This window comes from Pteropus medius, unplaced genomic scaffold (genome assembly GCF_902729225.1).
Source record: "Pteropus medius unplaced genomic scaffold, Ma_sr-lr_union100, whole genome shotgun sequence".
In the NCBI taxonomy this organism is placed as follows: domain Eukaryota; kingdom Metazoa; phylum Chordata; class Mammalia; order Chiroptera; family Pteropodidae; genus Pteropus; species Pteropus medius.
This window is the reverse complement of record NW_024343104.1, coordinates 518234-540655: the sequence shown is the minus strand read 5'-3', so window position 1 is coordinate 540655 and position 22422 is coordinate 518234. Positions and strand designations below refer to the sequence as shown.

General features: G+C 41.2%; 1 protein-coding gene across 1 annotated transcript in view; it reads left to right on the top strand.

The window, feature by feature from the left end:
- POU2F3 (POU class 2 homeobox 3) overlaps nt 1-22422 on the top strand; it is a 74704-nt gene that overhangs the window by 20965 nt on the left and 31317 nt on the right. Inside the window, exon 3 of the mRNA XM_039867073.1 lies at nt 10770-10804. Within this exon, the coding sequence (XP_039723007.1) occupies nt 10770-10804 (35 nt within the window). The remainder of the gene's footprint in view (nt 1-10769; nt 10805-22422) is intronic.

The window sequence follows — 22422 nt, the reverse complement described above, 5'->3', positions numbered from 1 at the left end:
GACATATTAGATTCCTTTGGGAGATTTAGCATCTTTAAAAATGTAAAATAGAGTATAGATATTTTGATGGACAAGTATCTTAAACTTGATGCACACTTGAATTTTTAATCCCGATATTTATTAGTTATGATTATTTCTATTGTTAGTGACAGTTTGAGGTTGGTTATTGGTATTAGTGAAGAAACTATTAGACTTCACATTGTAGCAGATAGTCTTTTGTTTAGCTTTATTGAGGTATAATTAACAAAATCATAAGATAGTATATTGTGATGATTTGTTATATGTAAACATTGTGAAAGGATTCCCACTATGTAGTTAATTAACACATTCATTACCTCACATATTTATCTTTTTTCTTTTTGGTGAGAACATTTACGTTCTACTCTCTTAGCAAATTTCAATTATATAACACAGCGTTATCAACTATATCACCATGTTTACATTAGATCCTCAGATCTTGTTCATCTTATAGCTGAAATTTTGTGCCCTCTTACTGACCTCTCCCTATTTCCCTATGCCCAGCCTCTGGCAACCACTTTTCTACTTACTGTTTCTATGAATTTGACTTTTTTTTTTTTAGATTCCTCATATAAGTGATACCATGTATGCATGCAGTGTTGTCTTTCTCTGTCTGGCTTATTTCACTTAGCATAATGACCTCAGGTTCCATCCATGTCGTTGCGAATAGGGTTTCCTTCTTTCTCATGGATGAATAATATTTCATTGTATATATACTATACCATATCTTCTTTATACATTTATCTGATGATGGACACTTAGGTTGGGTCCATATCTTGACTATTGCGAATAATGCTGTAGTAAACATGGAAGTGCAGATATCTCTTTGATTTCCTTTTTTCATTTGGCTATATGCCCAGAAGTAGGATTGCTAGATCATATTGAGCAGATAGTCTTAAAGTTAGGGCATACCTTTGTGCAATTTGACTACTTCAGTTTACTACCCAATATGAATTAGAAAAATAGATTTCTGGGTTAGAGTATTTGCCTAAACAGAATTTCCTAATTAAAAAAAAAATCTTTAGTCTACTTTTTTTAAAAAAAATTTATTGGGGTTAAAAAACACATAAACTGAAATTTAAACATAAAACTTAAAGTTTAAACATTAACTTTACCCTCTTAACAATTTCTAAGTGTATAGTTCACCCTCCCTTATCTTTTATTATACAGTTGATTTTTTAACCTAAATGCAGGGATTTACATTAATTCCTATTACATTTTATCTTGTTGATTCTGGCCACCAAAATATTTTCTAATCCTGATTCCATTATCCAGATTTCTGTATTAATCTCCCTCTCTGCTTTGAATCACTTCCAAATTCAATCATTATCTATCCTGTTTATTTCCCTAAGCTGCTGCTTAAAGTCTAATCATTGGTTTTCTCTGTGTTAGACACTGGATGCAATGCATTTAATGGGAAAGTTGTGTGAGTATATAGGCATTGAGAAATCCAAGCTTTAGTTCTGATTCAGGTTCTCTGAGGCTGTATGACTTTGGCAAGGTGCTTCCCCTCTGAGGCTGGACTTCAGTGTTCTTCCAACTCTAAAAGATTACTGCTCCATATGTGTGTGTGTCCTGCTTTGTTTTTTTTCTGCAAGCAGCCACCACTTTCTAAAGAGGGAGCCAGAGCTTGGAAATAGAATGTGTTCAGATTTCTGCAAATGTGGTACCTGCATTTTTTAGCTCTGAATAGAAGATTCATTTTTGTAGCAATTTCTTAGTAATTTGAGTCAAACATGAGCCATTAGGCACTTACTAAGTGTTGGACACTTTTAGGCATTCAAGGTACAAAAATGAATAAGATATAATATAATACCCTTGGCCTCTAGGAGCTCACACACACATGATGGAAACAGACACGCTAAAAAATGTGATATGTGCTGTAAGAGATAGAAATAAGGGATGTGGAAACACAGAGGCAGAAATCCCTTATTTTGCTTTGGATAAGCTTCATGGAGGATGTGACATTCAAGTTGAGTTTTGGAGGACAAGGGTGTATTTTTTTTAGGGAAAGAGAAGCATTCCAGTCAGAGAGCAGAGTGTACAAAGTCCCTAACATAGGACCAGGCTCAACCTGTTTGAGAAACAGCCCAGGATGTCTAGAACCCAGCTCCACAATTGATTAGCACTTCCCAGTTTACAAAGCGTGGTCACCGGCTTTATCTCACTGTAGTTTTACCATATTCCTGGGAAGTGGCTAGAATGTGAATTATGACCTTATTTTGCCATTGAGACAGCTGAGGCTCTAGAACTTCCTGCCTTGACCAAGGTCACACAGCATGTAAGTGGTGAAGCCAAGGCTTCCACTCCAGTCCTTTGACTTCAAATCCAGGATTCCTCCCAGGATAGCCTGCTGCTCCTCCATATAACATCTTAAAAGGACAGAAAAAGAAATTTCTTGTCATTGTGGACCAGTATTTCACACAACGTAATTATTGCATCCCCTCCTTTCTCTGGGAAAGAGGAGCACTTTCCTCCCTATTCCAAAGATGAATAAATTGAGTCCTGGGAATGACTCGCCAGTCACCTCCCAATCCAGAGCATTAGGGCAGCAGTAGAACCTCAGTGAGCTAGATCTTGATACAGAGTTCCCAGGCAACATCTTCCTGGCCCTTCCTATAGGCTTGGTGAGAAAAGGTGCCAGGTGGAACAAGTCCAGTTGACCATAGGAGAAAAGCAGGAACAAACCCAGCAATAAAATGAGGGCTGAGATGGTTCCCCCTCAGCCAGATCTGGATAGAGAATCAACAGTGTCATCAGATATTAACTGATGTCTCTATTGGACTATATCATAAATCTCAGTCTAGACCCCCAAATGCTCTGAGCTTCTTCTCACAGGTAGTAAGCCATGAGAAAAGCCATGTCTCCTGAGAATACACTTACCTGCTTAGCAGTGGAAACAGAATCAGAATAGTGGAAATGAGCCCTTACTAAGTGTCCAGCCCTGTGCTATGTGCCATTCTCTGGTCTCCTGCAGTGTTATGAGGTCAGTCTCCTGGGAGGCCCTGGCTGGCCCGGGCATCTCCAGTCCAACCATTCAGTTATCCCAGGATTCAAAGAAAATTAAGCAGAGATACCAATGCAGGTAAGAATGAATTTTATGAGAAAGAGAAACTCCATCACTAGACTACAAGTGCAACAGGTGCATCCTCATGATAAGAGGCTTCTTGAGAAAGACCATGAAAAAACTTCTGGGCAAGAGAAACTGTTAGCTTTGTTGGCTGATGAGTTTTAAAATTAATCTCTGAATTCTGCTTGCTCATGTTTTTCATTTTTTGGATCTCACAAACAACATGATAATGGCATTCACAGGAATCAAAAGCAAAGATCTTCTTTAATTGTCCACAAACATGGTGAATCTTTCCAAGCTCAACTGTGTTGGCCCAGCAGTGTTTCTCTCACTTTCTAGGTCTTGTTCACATGTATATTATTACCTCCTGGAGACATCTTCTCTTCTTGCTGTCCAGACACCATATTTGTCTAGTCTTCCTCCTACTTTGGTGCCTAGTCTTTCTCAGTCTTCTTTGCTGGCTCTTCATCATTATCCCAAACTTAACCTTTTTTTCTTCTTCATCTGGATGCAGTTCCTTTGTAACCTCACTGAGTCCTATGTCTTTATATACCACCTATAAATTGATAACTACCCACTTTTTTACTTCTGATTTGACACCTCTCCTGAGCCCAAACTCATTTTCCTACCTCCTCTGAGATACCTAATTGACATCTCAAGCTTAATTTGTCTAAAAATGTAGCTTTTGATTTTCTACTACCAGCCTATTCTTCCTAAAATCACCACCATACCAGGGAATGGCACCCCCATTCACTCCATTGAAAAAAGGGCAAACCCAAGGAATCCTCACCTTCTCTTGAACCCCACCTTCTATCCATCAGCTAGTACTGTTAGCTATCAATTCAAAACAAATTCTAAATCTAGGCCCTTCTCACTACCTTCTCTGCTACCCTTCCATCCAGCCACTGCTCTCTCTTACCTGAGCCACTGCAATAGCCTCCCAGTTGGTCTCTCTTACCACTCTCTCACCCCCTACAGTGAATTACTGCAGGTTTAAACACTTAAATCAGATCATGTTATTACTCTGCTCTGAACCCTCCATTACTTCTCATTGTCCTTGGCATGAAAGCTGAAATCTTTACCATCAATCCACATCATCTCTTCACCGGTTACCCTCATCTACTTCTCTCTGGCCATGCTAGCCCCATTACTGTTTCTCAGCATGCAAGCCTGTTTTTGCCTTAGGTCCTGAACCTTCTGGAATGATCTTCCCTAGACTCTCAAAAGGTTGGGTCCTGGGGATTCCAGTCAAGATAGAATAGTATATAAACACTGTGGTTGTTTCCTCCTGTGACCACATTAAAATTACAACTAAAGTATAGAACACTCAACCTGGATAACCTGAAGACTAGCTGAACAGAAGTCCTATAACTAAAGAGATAAAGAAGAAGCCATGCTGAGACTGATAGGAGGGGTGGAGATGTGAAATGGGCTGGCCCCACACCCACTTATGGCAATTGAAAATTGGGAGGGATATCTTAGCTACAGAGGTCCTCCCTAAGGAACGAGAGGTCCTAGCCCCACACCAGCCTCCCCAGTCCAGAGCACTAGCACAGGAAGAGGAGCCCCCACAACTTCTGGCTGTGAAAATCAGTGGGGATTCTGTTTGTACAGTGAGACAAAGGTCTGATGGAAAACCAGGTGTCTCTTAAGGGGCCCATGCACAGACTCTTTCATTCCCAGGCACTTATCTTGGGCTCTGGTGGAGGAACAGCAGCTCCTGAGGTGCTAGAGACATACAGAGAATGACTGAGTTGTGTGGCTTCAGAGTGAGGGCTGAAGGGATAGCTACCATTGTCCCTGTGTTGAGTTGAGCCCTCCTCCCACACAGCCAAATCTGAATCTGCATTGACCTGGTAAACTCTACTCACTCTACCCTAGTGATGTCATGGGACCCCACCACACTCAACACACATGTGCTTGAGGCTCTTTCTGCAGTGGGCAGCTGGCGTTGACCCACACTGCAGTCTTCGAAAATTCTTAGGGGTCTTTGGGCCCCAAGTGGGTGGCAGCTGGCCTTGGTGTGCTCTATGAGTTTTGCTGAGTGGCCCTGGGCTCACTACTGGTGCCAAATTGGAATCTGCATTAACCTGGTGAACACCATCTGCCTGTTTCACCCACCTCACATACTGCACAAGTCTTTTTCATTATTTGAACCTTAGGGGCATCTGGCAGGCGGTGGCAGGCCTCAAGGTGCCCTGGGCCTTTTGCTGAGCTGCTGCAGGCCTAGTACTGGTAGCAGCCAGCCTCGATTCACAGTGTGGCCTTTCTCACATGCATCCAGGTCCAGCATAGGCAGCAACCAATGTGAATCACTTTGTACATCCTACCAGGTAACCCTGGTCTGCTGACAAGCAGTGGCTAACCTTGGCCTGCAAGGGAGACCCTCCCAAGAGGCCCCAGAACCAGCATACTCAGTGGCCAACTTCAGACCACAACAGAGCACCACCTGATTAGCTCTATAAGCATCACACACAAAGGGTGGTCTCAGCAGGCACCAGAGACCACTGGGACAAATTCCACTCTGTGGGGTCAGTTCCTGCATAGCAGCTCATATGCCATGGTCATGGCCAATTCTCACAATAAGTCAGCCTAAGAGTCAGTCTCACCTAATGATGTGCCTGCCAACAGCAACCAAGTCTCAACTACAACAGGAGGGCACACACAACCCACACAAGGGACACTCCTGGAGCACGTGGCTCACGTGATCAGGGAGACTGTGTCAATGGGCCCTATAGGACATGCACTACAAGAGGGGAAGACATGGCAGATCTACCTAATAAATAGAAACAAAGATAGAAAAACAGCCAAAATAAAAAGTAAACATGTCCCAAATGAAAGAACAGGAGAAAATTGAAAAAGAACTAAAGGAAATGAAAGCAAACAATAGACCAGTTCAAAACACTAGTTATAAGGATGTGCAAGAAACTTAGAACTTCAACAAAGAGATAGTAAGCATAAAAAGGGGACATAAAACTATAAAAAAGAACCAGTCAGAAATGAATACAATAACTGAAATGAAGAATACAGCAGGAGGAATCAATAGCAGATTAGATGAAGCAGAGGATCAAATCACCATTTGGAAGACAAAGTAGCAGAAAACACCCAATAAGAACAACAAAATAAATGAGGATAGTTTAAGGGACCTATGAGACAACATCAAGCATAACAACACTCACATCATAGAGGTACCAAAAAGAAAAGAGAGCAAGGAATTGAAAACCTAATTGAAGAAATAATGACTGAAATCTTCCCTAACTTGGCAAAGGAAATATACATACAAGTCCAGAAAGCACAGAGAGTCCCAAATGAGATGAACCCAAAAAGGCCCACATCAAGACACATCATAATTAAAATGCCAAAGGTTAACTACAAAATGAGAATCCTAAAAGCAGCAAAGGAAATGCACCTACTTCCTTACAAGGGAGTTCATAAAACCGTCAGCTGATTTCTCAACAAAAACTTTACAAGTCATAAGGAATTGGCATGAAATATTCAAAGGGATAAAAAGCAAGGTCGTACGACCAAGATTACTCTACCCAGCCAGGCTATCATTTAAAATTGAAGGAGATAAAGAGCTTCCCTGACAAGAAAAAGCTAAAAGAGTTCACTACCAACAGGCCACTATTACAAACAATGTTAAAGGGGCTTCTTTAAGAAGAAGGAGAAAAAAATCAAAATATAAATAACAAAATGGCAGTAACTACATACTTATCAATAATTACTTTAAATATAAGTTGATTAAATGCTACAATCAAGACACTGTGGCTGAGTGGATAAGAAAACAAGACCCATACATATGCCACTTACAAGAGACCCACTTCGGACCTAAAGACCCACACAGACTGAAAGTAAAGGGATAGAAAAAGATACTTCATGCAAGTGGAAATGAAAAAGAAAGCTGGGGTAGCAATACTTATATCAGACAAAATAGACTTTAAAACAAAGGCTCTAATACAGAGAAGGACATTACATAATGATAAAGGGATCAATCCATCAAGAGGATATAACCCTTGTAAACAGTACCCAACATAGGAGCACCTAAGTATATAAAGCAAATACTGACAAACATAAGGAGAGAGATCTATAGTAATACAGTAATAGTAGGGGACTTTAACACCCCCATTGACTTCAATGGATAGATCCTCCAGACAGAAAATCAACAAGGAAACAGCAGTTTTAAAGGACACATTAGACAAGATGAATAAATTGATATTTTTTTAGTGCATTTCACCCCAAAGCAACAGAATATACTTTTTTTCCCTAGTATACATGGAACATTTCCCAAGATCACATGTTAGGCCACAAAACAAGTCTCAATAAATTTAAGAAGATTAAAATCATATCCTTTTTCACTGATCACAATGAAATTAAAAATCAATTACAAGAAAAAAAAAACCTGAAAAACACACAAAAACTTGAAGGCTAAATAACATACTACTAAACAATGAAAGGGTTAACAAAGAGATCAAGGAAGAAATACAAAGAAACCTCGCGACAAATGATGACAAAAACACTAAGAGACTTAGCCAAAGCAGTTCTGAGAGAAATTCATGGTAATACAGGCCTACGTCTAAAAGCAAGAAGAATCACAAACAATCTAACCTCATACCTAAAGAAACTAGAAAAAGAACAAACAAAGCCCAAAGTAAGTAGAAGGAAGAAAATGATAGAAATCAGAGGGGAAATAAAGAAAGTAGAGTCTAAAAAAAAAAATACAAAAGATCAATGAAACTAGGAGCTAGTTCTTTGAAAAGACAAAATTGATAAACCCTTAGACTCAAAGAAGAGAGGACTCAAATAAATAAAATCAGAAATGAAAGTGGAGAAGTGACAGTTGATTCCACAGAAATACAAAGGAGTATAAGAAAATACTACAAATAATCATATGCCAACAAATTGGACAATCTAGAAGAAATGGATTAATTTCTAGAAACTTACAATATTCCAATACAGAATCAAGAAGAAACAAACTCTGAATAGACCGATTACTACTAACAAAATGAAAACAGTAATCAAAAAACTCTCAATAAATAAAAGTTCTGAACCGAATGTCTTCGCAGGTGAATTGTAGCAAACATTCAAAGAATTACATACCTGTCCTTCTCAAAAAATTTAAGAGAAGTCTCCCAGGCTCATTTTATGAGGCCACCATTACCCTGATTCTAATATCAGACAAAGATACTATTAAAAAAAATTATGGGCCAATATCCCTGATGAACACAGATGCAAAAATCCTCAACAAAATATTAGCAAACTGAATTTAGGAATACATTAAAAAGATCATACACAGTGATCAAGTGAGATTTATTCCTGGGATACAAGATAGTTTCAGTATCAGCAAATCAATTAACATGATACACCACATAAACAAATGGAAGGATAAAAACCATATGATCATATTAATAGATGCAGAAAAAGCATTTGACAAAATCCAGTGTACATTTATGATTAAAAGTCTCCGCAAAGTGGAAATAGAACATACCTCAACATAATAAAGGCCATATATAACAAACTCACAGTTAACATCTTAATGGTGAAAAGCATTTTCCTGAAGCTCAGGAACAAGACAAAGATGTCCACTTTTAACACTGTTATTCAACATAGTATTGGAAGTCCTAGCCATAGCAATCATACAAGAAAAAGAAAGAAAAGCCTTCCAAATTGGAATGGAAGACGGAAAACTCATTATTGGCAGATGACATGAACTATATAGAGAAGATCATAAAGATTGCACCAAAAAACTATTACAACTGAATTCAGTAAAGTAGCAGGAAACAAAATCAATATTCAAAAATTGATTGCATTTTCATACATCAATAATAAACTACTGGAAAGAGAAATTAAGAAAACAGTCCCATTTACAATTGCATCAGAAAGAATAAAATACTGAGTCATAAATCTAACCAAGGATGTAAAAGACCTATACATGGAAAATTATAAGATATTGAGGAAGGAAATGAAGAAGATACAAATAAATGGAAGGAATAGGAATGCTCATGGATAGGAATAATTAATATTGTTAAAATGGCCATACTACCCAAACGATCTATAGATTCAATGCAATCCCTATCAAAATACAAATGGCATTTTTTTCACAGAACTATAACAAATAATTCTTAATTTATATGGAACCACAAAAGATCCCAAATAGCCACAGCTATTTGAAAAAGAAAAACAAAGTTGGAGGTATCACACTACCTGATTTCAAACTATACTACAAAGCTATAGTAATCAAAACAGCATGGTACTGGCATAAAAACAGACACAGAGGTCAGTGGAACAGAATAGCCCAGAAATAAACCCATGCCTATATAGTCATTTAATCTATGACAAAGGAGGCAAGAATATACAGTGAAGTAAAGATAGTCTCTTTAATCAATGGTTTGGGGAGTACTGGACAGACACTTGCAGAAGAATGAAATTGTATCACTTTCTTACACCATATATAAGAATAAACTCAAGAAAGATTAAAGACTGAAACGTAAGACCCCAAACCATAAAACTCCAGAAGGAAACATAGGCAGTAAACTCTCTTATATTGCTCTCAGTGATATTTTGGGGGGTATGTCTCCTCAGGTAAGGGAAAGAAAAAATAAACAAATAGGACTACATCAAACTAAAAAGTTTGCATAGCCAAACAAACCACCAACAAAATAAAACACAGCCTACTTAATGGGAGAAGATATTTGCCAATGACACATCCAATAAGGGGTTAATATCCCAAATATATAATTCATACAACTTAATAGCAAAAAGACAATCCAATTTAAAAATGGGCAGAGGACCTGAACAGACATTTCTCCAAAGAGGGCATACAGATGGCCAATAGACATATAAAAAGATGCTCAACATCACTAATAATCAGGGAAAGGCAAATTAAAATCAAAATGAATTATCACTTCACATCTGTCAGAATGGCTATCATCAGTAAATCAACAAACAACAAGTATTGATGAGGTCGTGGAGAAAAGGGTACCCCTGCACTCTTGGTGGGTTTGCAAATTAGTGCAGCCACTATGGAAAACAATATGGAGGTTCCTCAAAAAATTAAAAATAGATCTACCATATGACTCAGCAATCCTACTTTTGGGATTTTTCTGCTACTTTATACTTTAACAAAAGTTTTCTCTACTAAACACATATTTACTTTTCAACCCAACATTTATTATAAAAGGCAAAAAGATGAACAAAACGAGAAATGAAAGTTAGCGGGTGGGTAGAAACAGGATTCACACCTGTCTACTTCACTTGATTTAGATGTCATCACCCCTGGAGAGCCAGGATGAGGGAGCACTTCTTGCCTTAGGGCAATTCCTTTAGTATTCATGGCTAGTCATTCCTTGTTTACTTATGAAAGTGTCTGTAATGGCTTCTGTCTAAGAGAGTGCAGCAGAATCCTTACTCTGGTATGGCAAGTTCTGATCCCAGGGGACTCTGAGTTTGTACAAATCAGTCTACTCTTTCCCTGATTATCCACCTCCCTGGAAGAGATTTTTCAAAGATTTTTCTAGAAAGCAGGGTAAGCAGGAGGATTCTAGCCATAGGGAAAGTGGTGTTCTTTTTCAAAATAAAGAAAAACTTCTCCAAAACATCCTATTTTTCCTCTAAACTTCAGTCTCTTCCATTCCTGCTAGCAACTAACATTTTCTTTCTTTTTCTTTTTTTTGATCTCTTACAGGAAATGATCGAAATGGCCTAGATTTCAACAGGCAGGTAAGGACTTTCAGAAGAAAACATTTATCGTATAAATCATTGGGGTCATTTATACTGTCAGGTATGGGAGATACAAAGAAGATTAAGTAAAGTTTTAGGGTGTTTATTCAGAGGCTCATACCTTTCAGGATTGGAAAGGGCCTTTAAAGGGCCTTTACCTTCAACCCCTCCCCCAATTCACAATTCAATGTCTGAGTCACCTCTTTACTATCCCCTCAAAAGAGTACTGACAAATGCAGCACCTATTTAGGATTTACTGCATGCCAGATGTGGTCCAGAGTCTAAGACAATAGCTCTTTCCTATCAAAGCTCAACCTGAGTTGCTTCTTGGGCAAGTCTGTTTACATGGACTGACTGTGTATAGAGGAATTTATAGATGTACAAATTGTGAAGTACCTGGATTCTTCATGGAACTCCTGATTTACAAGAAAATGATAGGAGACAAAACAGGAGAAATAGAACAAAAAGAGCTTAGGAAGGAGTACATGACACAACTCAGTGGGACAATGTAAACACAAGCTTGGTGACTTTGAAGGAAATCAAGTTGGGTGAGTTGGAATTAATCAGAGAGGTTTTCAGGCAAGGTAAGTCAGCACTGGATGGATTGCAGGATGGATGGATGTGAATGTATAAAAAGAAAGTAAAGTGGAGGAAGAGGACTTACCTCTTAAGGTTAGAGGCTGATGGGAAATGTAGGTGTGAGGGCTGGAACAGGGTGTAACGTCAGAAGCAGAAGGTGGGAAGGGTTTGTTGGGAGGAGGAAGCCTAGGTTAAAGACAATCAGGAAGCAATAATGAGGAGCCCTAAAGTGAGGCAGAGAGGTAAGAATTAGATACAAAATTGGAAAGCCTGAGTTTTGGTCCCGTTTCTGCCACCGACAGGCTATATAATTTTGTGGTCAAGTTGCTTAATATTTTTGGTCTAAGTTTTCTCAGCTGAAAAATTATTTTTCATTAATTTGGGGGTAGGGATTAGAGAAAATGTGTACTATGTCAGTCGTGGGAATACAAAGAAAATTAAGACATGGTTTCTTCTCTGGAGGAGCTCAAAGTCTAATATGAAGTGTGGAGGAGTAGAGATGTTGGGAGAGGGAGAGGGGAAGGAAAGGAGAGAGAAACTCTTAAATGAATACTTATAATACAATTTCATTCATGTTTTACTAGAGATATGTAAAAATCATGGTGGCAAATAGAAATGGAAATAGTTCATTCTTCCTGAGATCTCAGAGTAGGCTTCATGTAGGAGGTGATATTTTTGTCTACTTCTGAAGGAGTTTTCAGGCAGAGAAAAAAGGGCTAGAGAGGGAGATAGCCAGGGGGAGGAGAAGATAATCCCAATGTTTTGGCACATTGAGTAACCACTAGGGTCCCTTCCCACTCTGATATTCTGAGTGTAGGTTTAGATGAGAGTCTGAGTTGGAGCTGGAGGTAAAACTCAGACATGTTCTTCTCCTTTATATGCAGAGTGATTTGCTATTACTACTAACATTTCTAAAATTGGGCTGTTAACTCTGGTTACATCCTTCACAGTCAGAGAGAAGGATAATCTTGAAACCTAAGCCAAAACCTCTTAGGCAGGCAACTTCCGCAATTTTGAACATTGGGAAAGTTTGCTAACAAATGGAAGCCAACTACTCTCTCTTCCTCTACTCAAGACCTAAAACAGAGATAGGCTTCAATTAAGGAGTCATCTAGGTTGGCTATGAGAAAGGACTTTTAGCCAATATGGTTTATTAAACACTGGAACAGTTACCAAGGGAAGGAGACTGTAGAATCAGCTTCTTACTGAGGTCTTTAAATATGAAACAGATTTTTATCTAAGAAGTAGTTGGGCCAGGTTTGCTTCAAGGTCAGGAAGATAGAAGTGAGTCTCAAGGATTCTATGATCCTGAAAGAGAGTCTAAGTAGGTTGAGATACAGCCTGTGCCCTAAGCTTTCTGCCCTGATGTCTGAGGATCCCAGCCTAGGGTTTACCTCTTACTGCCCCAGGCCTTTGGATGAGATGTACAGGGAGGAGCCCATCCCACACCAGATATGGCCCTACCAGCCCAGCCCAGAGGTGGCCCACTCCATAGGCCCAGTGGGTTTGCCTGCCTATGTGATCTTTCTGAAGGTTGAGAAACCCTCGTGTTTATGACAAGGTTGGGGCAGCCCCTCTGGCCTGGGGCAGCCTACAGAGAGGTCCCTGACCCTTTGAACATCTTTGGAGTGTGGTTTTCCCACCAGTTATGAGAAAGTTTCCTTGCTTCTGCCAGGAGTGGGCCTCCCTTGAGTTCATTTCCCTTGGATGAGCCTCATGAGATAGTTATTCCCTCCCTGTTCGGGAAGGGTTTTGGATTTCTTGTTATTGACAAGAACAGACATGACAGATTTTTTCTTTAAAGAGAGGGGAAATTTTGGAGGAAGAGAGGCTTAGCCGGGCCACACTTATTTACACACTTAGACTGGAGCAATTCTCTGCTCATAAACACACACCTCCACGCCCTCCCCAAGGTTTCTCCTCGCTCCCTCTCACTCTCTCCATCAGATGTCATCAGATACCAACACCCACACGCTCACATTCACACCAGCTCACCTGTGGGCCTACAGGTAGGCACTGAGGATTTCTCAAGCTATGGCATTGACAGTCACTCTCTCATACTATACAACAAGGGAAGGAAACCAGCATTTGCTAACTGCCAGACTCTATGTAGGGTGCTTTTGTTACCTTATCTCATCAATTCTCACTATAAACCAAGTGTTAACTATTCCCATCACACAGATGAGGAAATTGCTTCCCAGGCACACTGGCTTTTTTGGCAAAGGATCTGAAAGATTAAATAATTTGCTGAAGGTCACACGATTGGCCAGCTGGCAGAGTCAGGATTTGAACCCATATATCTTTGACTCCAGAACCCACTTTTCCCATGTTTCCTTGCCACATCGTCCTCTGCAGTCTCTCAATTCCCCTCTCCTTTTATATACATACCATCCTTAGGGAGAGGCCTGGGAGCCAGAGGCTGAGCGTGACCTCACTGTGACTAACTGAGAGGAAATGGCACAGGGAGGGGAAGAAAGAGCAGATGTGTAGGAACAGCCTCTGTGTATGATACAGAGGAGGTGTTAGCAGACACAGGAGAGTAAAGGATGAGCCATTGACCATGGTAAAGCTCTGATTGGAAGGCCCCAAGCTAGTTGGTGCAATTGGGAGTTGCAGCCAGGTGCTGAGTAAATTGCAGTTTTGAGCAAGGGATGTTGGCTCATCAGGTAGTTTCATGCTGAGCCTGTTAACTTCCTGGTCCCGAGAAAGCAGACTGAGCTTGTATGGGGATAACTGTGGCAAGGCCCAGGGACTCAGAAGCAGGACTACTCCAGGCCCTTGGATGAGATGTACAGGGAGGCTTTGTCTCCAGGAAATATAAGACAAATTTGAAAGGCAACACAATAAGGCCAGATCCCTGGGTGGGAAGTCAGAAGTCCTGGGTGCCAGTGCCGTAAGCTATTTGTTCCCCTATTTGTTTCTGCCATAAGCTATTTGTTCCCCTTATCTTTCTGGGCCTCAGTTTCCACAAGAATAAAATGAATAAGTTTGCGTGAGATGACCTCTAAGGCCCTGCAGTGTCTTATAGTTCCATCATTTTTCTCATGCCATATTCTGACTGGTTAGTTTGACTTCCACTCTCTTTTCATTTTTTTTTTTTTTTGGAAGAGTAATGAATAAGAGAGTGTCCATTTCTTCACCCTGAGCTGTAGAGAGTGAGGGAAAATATGTAATATGGACTCTTTACCACTTTTATGTTTTTGTGCGAACCAGTGAAAAGAATCATTTGAAATTTAGGCATAGAGACAAAGACCTGGCAAGCTGGATCTGGGGCCAACCATTTATTCTTTGAATATCTAGTTATTCCTAAGCTCTAGATAGAGGGTGCCATTTGTAAGAAAATAAATCGCAATACTGTGCAGTGAATTCTGTGAGAGATGTAAGAGCTCTGGGATACTGCCTGAAGATATCACCAAAGAGATGGTGTCTAAAGTGGGCGACAACAGAAAAGTAGGGGGTTTGATTGGCAGAGAGGGGCAGCAAGAATATTCCAATGATTCATAGGAGACAATGAGTGTGAACGCTCACTGCTGTAAAAGGGCATGGCTTTGGGAACAGTGAGAAGACCAGCATGGGATGAGATGGTGGAAGATGAGGCTGAAGCTGTGGGTCAGGTCAGCTTATGAAGAACTTTGAATACCCAGCAAAGAATTTCATCCTGTGGGCAGTAGGGAGTCACTAGGTGTTTTGAAGCATGACTAGCTTCATTTAATTGGAAGAGCATTAGATGGGGGTGTGGTTGAAGAGAGAAGGAAGGATGAATGAGGACTGATGCAAGAGAGGCCCAATGGAATGCTCTTATAGTAGGAAGAAGTAAGCAATGCTAAGGAGAGGGCTGATAGCAAAGAGGTTAAGTATATAAACATAGAATTAGACTGCCTCAATTTGAATCCTGGTTTGGGCACTACCTGCCTGTGCAAGTTTGGGCAAGTTCTTCAACTTCTGTGTTCCTTATTCTCTTCATCTATAATGGGGAAAATAATGGGTTTTTGTGAGGGTTAAATGAGAATGTATGTATGTGTGCGCATGTGCACATGTGTATGCATGTGTATCATAGACAAGTATCTAGAACATATATACTGTATAAGTATTTGCTATTATTATTACTGTGTCAGTAGGCATGGAGAGACTCAGATTTGAGAGATATTTCTGGAGGATTTTTGCAACAGGTTGGACATGGGCTGCAAAGAGAAGGGTCCAGTATGAATCTTAGATTTCTAGCTAGGAATGCTGAGCATTAGTGGTCTTACAACCATAGATTAAGAAGACAAGAGGTGGAACAAAGTTTTCCAGATGATTAAAGGAGGTAGAAGTGCAGGTAATGGGCTCTAAATGCCTAATACATGGTGAGAAATTTGGATCTAGAGCCCAGGAGATAGGTCAGGATGCAGAGTGGGGAGGCACTACTGAACTGTGTTAACTGAAATGATGTGGGGGAATGAGGTCACCTAGGGAGGGTGTGCAGAATGGGTGAGAACCAAAGGTGAACCTGGAAGAGAAGGAATATGTAAAGGACAGGCTGAGGAGTGGGTGCCTATAGATGAGGCTAAGAAGGAATTGTTAGAGAGACAGGAGGAGAACCACACTCACAAAGGAGGGATTTTCATGAAGGTGGGGATAGCCAACAGCATCAGAGCATGCAGAGATACCATAGAGCCTGAAGCCTGAAAGTGGGCTATGGTTTGGCAGTGAGGGGAACAGTAATGGCCTTGTCCCAGTGTTTGTAATGTCTGTGATGAGATCAGATGCCAGATTTCTGGAGTTGAGGAGTAAATAAGGGTCAAGGGAATGATGGAGACAAGAACTTCAGAATTCTCTCTTATGGAGCGGGATGACAATGGGATGGAGGTGTTGGCCTGAAATGGAGACAGTGTGAAGAGAAGCTTTTTGGGGATGAGAGAGACTTCAGTGGGTTTGGGCCTGAAAAGAGATAGAAGATGCAGTATAGGAGACAGAAAAGAGAGAATATGGATGGAGATTGGGCCCAGCAGAGGGTTTAGCATAGAAGAGAAGGCCTCCTCTGACAGGGAGATAGGGCTGAGTGCCCTGTTGGTGAGTTCAGGAACCCAAGGGACAGCTCTTCCAGTCACAGAGTTTCTCCACTTTCATGTCCTGCTCTTTGGACCAACAGCTAACTTCAGGACATTTGGAGGTATAATTGGCTTAAAGGGCCTAGGAGAATCCACAATTATAGGTGCACACCTGGGGAACCTCACTTGCTCTGTCTGGATGATTCTGGACCCCTCTCATCATCCAGGGTCATGATCAGAGCAATGTTTTCATCTATGTTGTGGAATACCGTCTTGCAAGAAGACTGCCTGAAAGTTCTCTGAGGCCTAAAGAGAGTTTGAAGCAAGTTGGCAGGTTTACATGCTCCTAAGCTTCTTGCCCCAAAGCTGAGAATCAGTTGCCTGTGATTTTCTCTCAGTCCTTGGCTTGGCAGCTTTCTCAGCTCACCTGCACCAGTATACCAGTATCTATCTCACCTCCTGTGCTTCTCTCTGGACCCCATGCTAGCTAGTCCAGAGCAGTTGCCCTATTTGTCCCCACGTAGCAGTTAGCTTTAAATCAGATGGGATTTTCCTTCATTTTGTTTTCTTGAATATGAATTATTTTGGTTCTCTGGCTGCTCCTGATATGTGTTGATTTGTAGTGTTTAACTGGCTCAATTGGAGCATCTTCTCTAAAATAAACAAAATTCAGCCTAAGGAATGGTTTCTGAGGATTCCAAATGATAGAAGAGCTTCTCCAGGGAGACCAATGAGGGTGACATAGGGAAGGCAGGACCAGAGTCTCAAGCAGACAAATGAGGGTCTGCAGTGACAGCATAGTAAGCCCCTTCCACCAGGCCCTCTCCCATCCCCCACACCCCCACCCCTGCAAATGTAGACTCTGAGAGCCATACCAGAATAGGTGTGCAGAAGAGAGAAATGGAGGAAATTAACTGACTATGTTTGCATTTAGTTCCACAAACCTGTACTTAGCCAGGTACTGAGGAGTCAGAGGGGAGTAGAATGTGGTCTCTGCTCAGTAGTGGGGAGAAAATGCAGCAGAAGCTGTGGAAGACAGGGAGGGCTCCTGCACTATGATAACGCCCTTGGGGCTGGTTCAGTGAGTCTAAGAAAGCCAAGCAGGTAAATAGAGCCAGAGTAGTGGGCTCAATAAGCCAGAGGGAGACTCTGAGACCTCCTGGTGAAAGATCTTGAAGGATGAGAATTAATGACATGAGACTCTGGGTCCTCTGAAGCTTGTTTACTTCTGCTGCAGGATCTAGCTTCCAGTTTTATACTTCCAGATAGTGACAAATTATTGAGGGGGACAGGCAGGGTAAGGGAAAGAAGAAGATGAGGAACCAGCAAAGCACATTTTGCTCAACTCTAAGCAGTAGGGTTGGGTTTTAGAGTATGCATACATAATATCCCTCTTTTTTCCCCCTCCAAGGTACCAACACAGTTGAAGAATAGGTATAGGAGCCTGACAGATAGAGCTGCAGTGGGGACATGGTTTTGATGTAAGTCTACAATGGGCTTTCAAAGACCTCATTCCAGAATCAAATGCATCTACCAGGCACAGATAGAACTGGAGAACAGATCTTAAAGTAATCTCTTAGCCAATAGGCAGGTCCTAGAAAGGGCCAAACCACACACACCCACTTCCTTCTAAACCTGTGTTTCTCCACCTTATCAGACCCAATGCTCCTTGTAATAAGGATTCTGTAGAGTCCCTTTAATATCCTGGAATAAAATTTAGAGAAAACATAAATAAAAATCATTGAGGTACTCTTAATTTGAATTAAAAGAGAATGAAAATAATTTAAAATAAAATAATATGTACCTCAGCAAGTAAGTCCTTGGGCAAACTCCCAAGATAGTAGAATGCTTTCTTTAACAAGATAGTAGGATGCTTATGCCTATATGAATGTGACAGACACAAATGCACACTGATGTTGGTATGTTGTATTGGCAGTAACACAAGCCATGATTTCCCAAAATGTTAAACAACTCTTGGTAAACCTTCAAACAAAATAAAATGTAATATTTCCTCAATTTACACAGAAAATGGCATCTCTGGAAAAAGTCAGTGCATAGTAAAACTATACAAAAGATACTTTGTGCTTGCGTAAAATAAGGAATTGGGTTCTAGGCTTCCATGATTATAGGCACAAATGTCTAATGGCACATTTGAAATTCATATGAGAATTGTATGGGATAAACAAGTGTTTCTTGTTTTGTGCTGTCTTCTGCATTTCAGGATGTCTAGAATGCCTGCACTCTGCTCAGTGAATGCAAGTTGAGCCTTCTTATTATTAAGAGTGCCAGAAAAACCACACTGTAGATTTCAGAAAGTTACTTCCTGGCGAGCTATTACTCCCAGTAAGGACAGCTGACCTAGACCCACCAGAAAGAGGTCACTTCTACCAGAAGGTGGAGAGCATTATGTTCCTCTAGCTGGAGTCTTTCCACATAGAAATACAAGGCAGTGGAAAATGGAGGCTCCCCTGGCACTGAGAAGAGGCACCCCAGACATAACACACACAGCCTCTGACTTCAGAGAACTTAATTACTATCCAAAGAGGGAGACAGGTCTGATAAGTTTCTAAAAATGTCAAAGCAAGGGGTGTCTAAACCAATGCCAGCTCAACAGGGAATAAGCTGAGTGACTAGGGAGATGCAGAGCAGAAGTTTCAGGCAGGAGATAATTGGTGAGATTAAATGCCCCCCTTTTCCGAAGTGATTTCTCCAGTGTAGTTAAGATAATAAAACAATAATTTATTGGATTCTGCCTGTGTGCAGGCATTGAGTGCAGAATGCTTTATATTCATTATTCTATAAGTACTTATAGCAACCCTGTGAGGTAGTTGGGATTATTCCAATTCTACAGATAAGGAGATTGAAGCCCTGAAAGGTAAAGGAATTATCCCCAAATCTCACCATCCAGAAGCAGAGAATTTAAAGCCATGCCTTCTAGACTCCAGACTGCACGGTTCTCCCACTCCATGGCCCTGTTGATCTTGGAGGAGGCAGTCCCACATAGTGGCTGAGACAATTGCCTGTATTGGTCAGCCTCTCTGTGTCTCGTATTCTCACCTGAAAATGGCAACGGTAATAGTCTCTACTTCTTAGGCATGTTGTAAGGATTAATTATAGTTAAGATATATTACTTAGAAGGGTCTCTGATTTACAGTAATCAACTAACAAATAATAGTTTCTATTATTTTCTAATCGGTGAGAACCCATAATTTTTTCTTCTTCTCTCCCTGTGTGGCTGCTGAGCTGGGCTTGCACCAGTTTAGATGGGCTGAGGATGCTGCTAGAAAAGTAATTTTTTTCTGAGATCCATAATCAGTCAATCTAAGGTTCCACCATCCTCACTCACCCAAGCTTAGATGAGAAGCAGCTGATAAATGTCTTTGCTTTTGGAGAGATGGGAATTTGTCCCTCCTTTACCAGCTATTCTTGGCTCTTTGGTCTCAGATGTCAGTTGTTTTCTGTTTGTGGTCTGGGCAACAGCCCCAGTACTGGACAGAGCCTTGTAGAGAATAGGGCAGTGAGGAGCGGATAGGAATGGGAACAGCTGTGGGTTCTCCAGAGGTCTGTCCCTAGTAAACCCTGGTTTACCAGATAACCCCAAGCACCACCACAAAGTCCTTCTGGGGCATTGGGTCTGGGGCCTAATTCATTCAGGTTTCAGCGTTGACACAAGCCTGTGGATGCATCTAGATGGGGAGTGCAGATGGAATGTTCCTCTCTGCTCATGTGTAGGACAGAGAGCAGTGAGGATGCAAGTGGGAAAGTGTCCGAACCCTCTTCCTGATTCTGCAGGAATCTAAAAGTGAGTGTTTTGGGGAGATTTCAGGAGTTGCCTTTAGTGGATACTGAAGGCAGACTCTGATGAGAGTGAAAGCAGGGCCAGCTCTTCTCCATCTCCCACATGAGTCTAGAGCAGGAGTCTGGAAAACGAAGCTGTGATTGGCCCCCAGACAATCACAGGAGAAGTGTATACCTTTAGTTTAACATGCACTAGGTGAGCTGAGCCCTTCACAAGCAGTATCTCATTTAAACTTTACAGCAACCCAGAGTAGTAGTTGGTTCATTTTTGTTTATATTTTTGCTGATTTAGCAATATAAATTCATTATTTTATAGTTCTGGAGTCAGAAATTGGACATTGATCTCACTGGGGTAAAAATCAAAGTAACTGCAGGACTACATTCCTTCTGGAAGCTTTACGAGAGTCCATTTCCTTGCCTACCTCTATGACCTCTGTTGTCACCGCTTTCTGACTACAGGCAGAAAAAAAACCCACTTTTAAAGACTCATGTGATTAGATTGGGCCCACCTGGATAATTTAGAATAATCTCCCCATCTCAATGTCCTTAACCTTAGTCACATCTGCAAAGACTCTTTTGTCATGTAAGGGAACATATTCACAGGCTCCAGAGATTACAAAATGGATATCTTTGGAGGCCAGTTATTTAAGCAGGAGCTTTTATAATCCCCATTTTACAGAAGAGGAAACCGAGGCTGGAAAAAGTCAAGGGACTTGCTTAGAACCAAGACTCAAACCAAGGATGATGGGATGTGGCAGGCACTTTACATAAAGTTATGTCTTATTTGATATCACTTAATCCTTTCGACAGCCCAGTGAGGTAGGCATTATTATTCCCATTATGTATCTGGGGAAACTATAGCTCAGAGAAGTTAAGTAACTTACCCAAGGTGGAGCTCAGACATATAACAGGCCTGTATGACTACACTGTACCAGGCTGCTTTTGAGAGAGAGAGCATGCTCCCGCAAATGAGACCAGACCTAAAGTTACCCAGAGCTCACATTTGATGTTTGTATGGTACTTTTCCACATTTCCAGGGCCTTCTTACCCATACTGACTCCTGCAGAGCTCTCACTGTAGCTTGCCAGCTGGAATGGCAGAGATAGTATCTGCAGGCTCAGGGAAGGTTGCCAGGTAAAGGGTGGGGTAAAGAAGGGTTCCCACCCAGAGGGTTCCCCTGTCCCCGCAAAAAGCACCTCCTTGGGCCTGTGCGTGAGAAGGGTGCAAGGAGGAGAGGAGTGTTTGCCTGTGTGTGTATGCCTGTAGGGCAGGGGGTGGGACCTGGCTTTCTCCCTGTCCCCCCACCGCCCCTTCCCATCAGAGGACTGTCAAGGCAACTCTAGGAACCAGGATATTCTACTTCTCCCAGAATCACAGCTACTGTGGAAAATAAATTTTTCCACCTCAAAAAAGTCTGGCCCAGGAGTGGCTTTGGAGACTGCTCTCAGAAGCTCTCAGGAGCTATTTCCGTGTACCTGTTCTGTTCCCTATCAGGTCACTTCCCATTTCATGTCTGGCTCTGCTTGACAACTTACAGAAGACTTCATTAAGCTAATAGGTTTTTCTTTCACAATATCTGTGTAAAGCAGGTTTTATTATTCTTGTTTGACAAATAAAGGAACTGAGGCTCAAAATGGTAAAGTAACTCGCAGTTAAGTGGCAGGTTTGGGATTTATTCAATTTACCTTTATTCGGTATCTACTTGATAATAGTAGATATTATTCAATGTTCAGCGCTGGTCTGTTGTTTCCAAATCCAGTTTATTCTACTAATTTACTAAGCTACCCTCACCACCTTCATAGGCCTCTGAACCTCCGCTGCTTGTGTCCAGATCAAGTGTCAGATGTCCCTCCCTCTCCCCTTTGTGACCACTAAACTCTCCTTGGCTCCCAAACCTTGAGGATCCTTGGTTTGCATACTGTTTTGCTTCTCTTTCTTGGCAGCCCCGCCCCTGCACTGGTGTCTTCTAATATTTTCTCTACCGATTCCATTGGCATGGACTGCTGCAGGGTGTCCCTGGTTTTATGCTTACAGATGACAGTATAGTAGTCAGAGGTCCAGCTCTGGCATCACACAGACCTAGATTTGAATTTTGACTCTACCAACAGGAGCTGTGTAACCTCATCAGTCACCCTCTCCAAGCCTCAGTTTTTGACTCTATAAAATGGGGAGAAATAATAGCATCAATCTTATAGTGTTGTTAGGAGGGGA